This window comes from Anser brachyrhynchus, assembly GCF_964034855.1.
Source record: "Anser brachyrhynchus genome assembly, chromosome: 3".
Taxonomy (NCBI): Eukaryota; Metazoa; Chordata; class Aves; order Anseriformes; family Anatidae; genus Anser; species Anser brachyrhynchus.
The window spans coordinates 122,951,513-122,958,071 of record NC_137696.1 but is presented as its reverse complement, the minus strand read 5'-3'; the positions used below and the strand labels follow the sequence as shown (position 1 = coordinate 122,958,071).

At 51.1% G+C, this 6,559-nt stretch overlaps 1 protein-coding gene across 2 annotated transcripts; it reads left to right on the top strand.

Annotated features, from left to right (window-relative positions):
- Nucleotides 1-240: 240 nt before the first annotated feature.
- Nucleotides 241-6,048, top strand: NEIL2 (nei like DNA glycosylase 2). 2 transcript variants are annotated; one of them, XM_080586063.1, is made up of 5 exons: nucleotides 241-397; nucleotides 2,629-2,820; nucleotides 3,127-3,443; nucleotides 4,358-4,554; nucleotides 4,883-6,048. In XM_080586063.1, the coding sequence occupies exons 2-5, from the start codon at nucleotides 2,683-2,685 to the stop codon at nucleotides 5,197-5,199; spliced, it is 969 nt and encodes a 322-aa protein (XP_080442189.1). In that variant the 5' UTR covers nucleotides 241-397; nucleotides 2,629-2,682; the 3' UTR covers nucleotides 5,200-6,048. The 2 variants fall into 2 exon arrangements, with proteins under 2 accessions (XP_080442189.1, XP_080442188.1); XM_080586062.1 differs by having other exon boundaries at nucleotides 243-436.
- The last annotated feature ends 511 nt before the right edge of the window (nucleotides 6,049-6,559 follow it).

Here is a 6,559-nt window from a genome sequence, read left to right as displayed (position 1 = left end):
ACATGTTTTCCAACCTGCAGGTAATTCCACTAGCACAAAGGAGAGAGGATAAGCTCCTCCAGGCACTTTCATACCCTCATAATTTACCTTTTTTTTGCTCTTTTTACTAACAGTTGTTCTGCTGATTCAGCCTGACAGTTCCCAGCTGAGCTCCCAGCTGCCCCCCATAAGCCAAAATCACTTTTCCACCAAAGGCTGCGCTCACAACCCTCGCACAATCCCCCCAGCCATGGGGCGTCCAGGCTCCTTCCCAGTTCATCCAGTCCCTGGGGCAACTGGTGGGCTGGGTGGGGCCACCACTTGAAACCTCACCCATTTCTCCCACGCCAGCCAATTAGGGAGCTCCCCTGCTAATTTTTATTGGAGGGGAAGGGTCTCATTTTCTCCATTAAAGCATGTGAGTGGAAGAGGGTGGGCTGTGAAGGCTGGAAAGAAGGTGATGATGCTGGTTTGGGCCGTGGGAGGTGGTTGGGGGTAGTAGAAGCAGGCAATGGGGTAGGGGGAGAAGGGAGGGGACTGTGCAGCCCCTGGGAAGGGCAGTAGTTGGGGGGGCTGGCTGTGGGATTTTGGGACAGGGGATGTGCAATGGGTGCTTGTTTTGGGGGGGCTGTGCTGTGTGTGTGAAGGCATTGGATGAACCCCATCCCCAGGAGTGTGGGATAATATGGTTCCTTCTGCTGCCCCTGGGAGAATGGGGGGGGGGGGGAGCTCTGGGTTGTTTTGGAGTGGTGTGAAGTGAGCATTGGATACAATTTTGGGGGGTGGGAGAAGGGAGTGCGGAGCTGGCAGGAGGCAAAAGTAAAGGCCCCCATCTTGTGGGGTCTTGGCTGGTGTGTGGCTACAGGGGCTCCTTGTAGAGGGGCTTGGGCTTGTTGGTGCATAAGTTTGGAGCAAACTGGAGAGATAATGGTTTTATAGGGTGAGAAGGTAGAAGGTGGTGGGCTGAGCAGGGCTGTGCCCCTATAACTGCATGTGGAAAGTCAGGCCCATGTGCATCAAAACCCCTGTTAGCACCGTGAAGCTGTGGTGGGATATGGGTTGTTTTTTCCCGGTGCATGTCCCTTGCTCACCCAGGAGGTGCCACCACTCTTCTTGTTTGTGTGGAGGAGCGTTTGTAGGAGAACATGGCAGTGGCACCACAGCTGTGAAGCTCTGCAGGTGATCTGCAGCTCTCAGCTCTGGCCGTGAGCTGCTCTGAGGCTCATTTTGTGCTGCCTTGTGCAAATCCTGTGCCTACATAATCGGGAGGAGGACCAAAAGGACCTGGGGTGTGGGCAGGCCACTTGGCTGAGCGGTGTCCAGGGCCAGCAGCTGATCCTGGGGATCTGTCACCTCTTGGGTGACTCTTGACCTGGTACTGGCTTTAGCCTACAGAACACAACACGTAGCTAAATGGGTGTAACTGGAGCCAGCCTGCGAATAATTACCTCCTGCCCTAGGAGACACAGGGATAAAGCTCAGGTTTTTACTGCTGCAAAAGCTCTCCAGTTTGTGTGACCAGTTAAGGCCTTAAATGAAAGGTACCGGATCCAGGTAATGTTCTCTGACGCATTTTCCTCTTGGAGCTCTTCCAAAAGGGCTTGTGCTCGTTGCAGCACATGAAGGCTTTTATAGCCACGCTGCCTTGCCCGGCCCTGTGGGATCAGCATTTGGGAGCAGCTGTGTCAGAGCCAGCCCAGATGCCTCTGCTGGTGGGCGCCCACGTGCATGCTTGATGTGAAAACCAAGCTCAGAGTGGTGCCAAGTAGCTCAGAGCCTTTCTCTGGGTGCTGTGGGGTTTGAAGCAGAGCCTCTGGTCTCTGGGATTGGTCTGCAGGGGGAACTGGCACCGTGGGATGGCAGCCAAGCCTTGCTTCCCGTATCCTCGAGTTTCTTGTACTCTCAGTCCTGGCAGAAATCCTCAGGACTGCCGGCAGCGTGTGGTGGGGATCTTGTGCTGGAAATAACCACGTTGTTCTGATGTGGCTTCCTCCGGGGAGGAACAGGATGCTGTGGGATGGTGTTGCCTTGTCTCGGCTCTGATCCCAGGCTCTGTTAATAGAGTGTGCCTGCTCCCTAACCTGCTCCATGCCGTGACGGAGGGACAAGCAGCTGATAAAGCAAGGGGATGTGCTAACTCCAGTGGTGATCAGGGAGCTGTGCTTGCCTCTGTGCCCTTATCAGCAAAAGGATGGCTGCCATGGCCTCGGCTGGCTTTGTTTTGGGAACATCTGTGTAAGGTTGTGTTCCTGCTTTGTGCTGGGACTGAAGCAGTGGCTGGAGTTCAGTGAGCTTCTCTTCCTTGTGAGGAGAGATGCTAAGCAGTCTAAGACCTTCTTGACTCCTGGAAAACCTGGGGTGGAAAAAGGCTTCTGACAATCTGCACATCGACTTCCTGCTTGAAGTGAGTTTAAAACTAGTGTTAGAACAGGTTGCCTAGGGCCAGGTGGACCTAGATTGTGAAATTCCCCCAGGATGGGGGTTCCTCACCTCCCTGGTCCTGGAACGGACCTGTCTCTCTCCATGGACAATGCCAAAGGGGCTTGAGGAGGAAAACAGGGGTGAGGGGTTTGTGGTGAGCTCTTCCTGGGGATGTGAGCTCAGCCTCTGACTGTTAACTGTGTTTCTGAGCTGGAAATTTTCCTGCAGCTCTAGGGTCCCCAGTGTTTGGAGGTCCTGCCATTCCTCCACCAGCTGGCCAGGATGCCAGAGGGCCCCTCGGTGAGGAAGTTCCAGCTGCTGGCCTCCCGTTTTGTGGGGCAGGTGGTGACCAAGGTGGGGGGAAGCACCGGGAAGATAAATGTGAATGACCTGAATGCCTTGAGGCTCCAGGACTCCCAGGTGAGCTGTGCTGAAGGTGACCATATCCCTCCATGGTGGGCCCTGGAGGGAAGCCACTGCCCTTTGGCCTGCCAGGAGCCTCTGAGAGGCCTTCACATGAGAGTAGTATCTGGATGCTTTGTGCTTCATGTAGATGAAGAAGGGATGATCTGAGCTCTGCCAGGGCTGGTTCAGATGCGAATGAATCCTGTGAAGGGTTGGGTGATGTGCTTTCTGCTTAGAAGAAGCTGTAGATAACAGCCCTTTGTACAGAAACAGTTGGAGGCAATGCAGATCCTCAGTCCATCCCACCTTCCTTTCCTTCAGGTTCATGGGAAGAATTTATTCCTGGCCTTTGTGGCAGCTGGCTGTCCCTTACGACCAAGCACGGAAGAGCCAGTGCCGCAAGGAGAAGCTGCTAGCGGGACAAGTTCTCCTGCCCAGGTCAGTGCTCCACAGACACAACCTGAGGAAGAGGAGCCGCAGGAGCTCCAGTGCTCCAGACCTGATGCCCCAGGTGCAGTAGGGGGTCCGGGCAGCTGGCTGCGCTTCCACTTCGGCTTGTTCGGCAGCGTTCGGACAAACGAGTTCTCAAGAGCAAACCGGGCCAATAAGACGGGAGACTGGAAGGACCCCGTGCCCAGGTACTTGGTGTTCTTCTGTCGTTCTGGAGAGGCAGTCTTCTGTTGCAGACTAAATTTGTGTGTGGGGGGGGTACTTCTGTCCTTTTGTTTTCTTCCTCTTAAAATCTTAAAAGTATGTCTTTAAGTAGGTCTGGGGTGTGTTCAACCAGGGACCCCATAGTAGGTTGCTGTTTGGGGATTCCTGTTCTGTAGGTGTCATGGAAGCCTGTCAGCAATATCAGTTGGGTGTGGTTTGCCTTGGATATGCCTTGTTTTAGTAGTATTCTCCTACCCTTAGTGAGAAGTGTTCTGCTCTCTGCTGCCTTCTGCCTCCTCCATCCAGCCACGGCCTCTCCAATGCTTTCCTTTTTCTGCTGTTTTATCTCCTTTGTTTCATCTCAGAGATCTAAGTGATGGTGCTTGTGGGCTTCATGTTGCCTGCCAGCCTGGCGAATCACAGTGTCAGTTCAGTGAAGACTTTTATTCAAAGACAACTTTTAGGTTGCTAAAGTGAATCATAGCCCCCAAATGCCAGTTTCTCCCAGTTATGTCTAAAAAAGCTCTGGATGAACATCTGGGGTAGCTGAAACCACTGGTTGTAGTGATGCTATTAGAGACAGCAGTCGAAATACCTCTATCAGAGCCCAAACTATAGCTGGTGACCTTGGAGCCTTGGGGTACTGGTACCTCCAAGAGGTTTCCCTGGCTCTCATGGGAACTGATGGGCATTTGCTCTCCATGGGCTGATGCCTAATATGTTCAGTCTGTTTTTCTCCAAACTTATGTGCAGACCCTTTCTAATCTTTGAGTGTGTTTTTTAACTGTAAGCTGCTGCCTTTCTGCTCTATTTTGTGCAAATCTCTTCAGCCAGACCAGAATATAACAGATGGTTTACGGATGTTTATGGTAGAGACTAACTTCTCTGCTTCTCCCAGACTGGTTCTGCATTTTGAGAATGGAGGCTTCCTTGTTTTCTACAACTGCCAAATGCAGTGGTGCTCGTCTCCAGTGGCTGATCCCGCGTCTGATATCCTCTCTGCTGAGTTCCACCGTGGCCAGGCGCTGGATGCCCTCCGTGCGCCCAGCCCTGTCTGCTACACACTCTTGGACCAGAGATATTTTTCAGGGCTGGGTGAGTTCCAGGGCTTAGTGGTAGAGCAAGAAGGGGAGGAAAGGTTTTGTATACTTGGGTGTACCCTGTGAGCTGAGTGAAATGTCTTAGTGTGGGTGGCTTGTACTTGTGAAAGAAAGGAAGATCTGCTCGATGGATAGTGGGAAGGGACTTGTCCTCTGGTTTATTCCCAGCTATAAGTCTGCTTGTTGTATGCCATCTCTGATATGGGGAATGGCATTGCTGGATGTGATCTTCCAGGCAGAAGTCACAGTGACTGGAAGCTGTTGGTCTGCATCATCTCGATAAGAAATATCCTTATGGTCTCCTTATTTCTGACCCTTTGCAGGGAACATAATTAAAAATGAGATCCTGTACCTGGCAAAGATCCATCCATTAACACGAGGATCTGTTTTGGCGCCTTCAGATCTCGAGCATCTGCTTGACTGTGCCATTCAGTTCAGCTCAGACTGGCTACAGAGCAAGCTGCGTGGCGAAGGGTTGCACCTTCAGATCTACCACAAGGAGCGGTGTCCCCTTGGGCACGCGGTGATGAAGGCAACCTTTGGACCCTTGAGTGGATATAAGAGACTCACATGGTGGTGTCCTCAGTGCCAGCCCGCAGTGCTGTCAGGGGTCGGGGAGCCTACCCCAGTCACTGAGTGACCTGGTTTTATGTTCCTCGATTCCTGGAAGGTGTCTAGGTGTCCCTGAAGCATCTCCTGAGATGCAAAAAGGAGAAAGTGGTTGCATTTTTTTTGGTGACAAAACAGTGTAAAAAGTTTGACCAGTTCTGAGGTGTCAGTGCTTCAGCAAATGGGAAGCTTAGGGTGTTGAGCAGGTGACTGCTGTCACTGAGACTCTTATCCTTGACCCTGGTACAAATAAAGTGACTTCAGATGGAGTTCAGTTAAAGGAGTAGGTCTGGCTGTCTACACAGCTTGATTGCTTCAGTGTTAGATAATCCTACCTCTGTTTATAGCAGAGTTAAGCGTGTGTTGGGCTGTGATTTAGGTGTGGTTAAAAAATGAGTGTTTGTTCCTCTGTCAGCTCTTGTGAGAACAGCTGCCTCCTTCCAAGGGATGAAAACCTCAGCAGTGCTTGGTGTAGCTCAGCTCTGCCTCCCAGAGCATCTGCCCTGACACGCTGATGTTTTCTGGCAAACTCTGCCAAATCCAGGTCTTGATGTCAAAAAAATCAGCTTTAACAAAGTACCGGGGTGGTTCCAAAGAGAGGGACTCAGAAAGGACCCCAGTTACAACTAGGATCACAAGCCTGACCAACGTGGGGGTATCTAACAATGTTTGTGATGGGGACTGCATAAAACTCATGATCTTCAAGGTATCTTGAAAGTAGAAAGATTTGGAAATAGATGATAACGTCCCTAGCTTGTCAGAGCTGTCTCTCTCCATGCAGTAGGGCAGAAAGTGTTGCAGTTCTCTCTCCCTGAGTTTGGCTTTAATTTAACAATGGATTGTTGACTTTTGAGTGAAAAATAAAAACTGAATTACAGAACTGGTGATGTTCAGCTGAAGTTCATTGTGTCTCTTTTGATGGTTTCTTGGTTAAAACATGAGGTATAAGCACAAATGGGAGGACTCCAGAATCTCTTGCTGCCCTGTTAGAGGATGGCACCAGCAGCTTGGCTCAGCTGTACGGGTGTCTCAGCAGGAAAACACCTCATGGATCTAAAGGTGGATTGTGAATCACCTGGGAATGCTGGAATTCAAGGCCTCAATAGCAGGCTCCTTCCCAGAGGAGTTTCATGGCCTCTCCCCTGTGAACTGCAATGCCTTTGAGTGGTTGTGGGTGATGGGGCTGCTAAATTTATGGGGTTTTGGTAACAAAAGGGGTGGCTAATGTCACTTCTGAGTGTGCCCTGCAAGCTGTTTTTCAGCTTGTGCCTAGGCCTGAGAGGCTGTTTGTCAGAGGGAGACAAGTTCTTAGTGAAAGTGAAAATGAAGTATGGTGATTTGGGTGCCCTTTCTCAATAAAAATTGAGGTGAAATTGTGTCATGGCATTGGA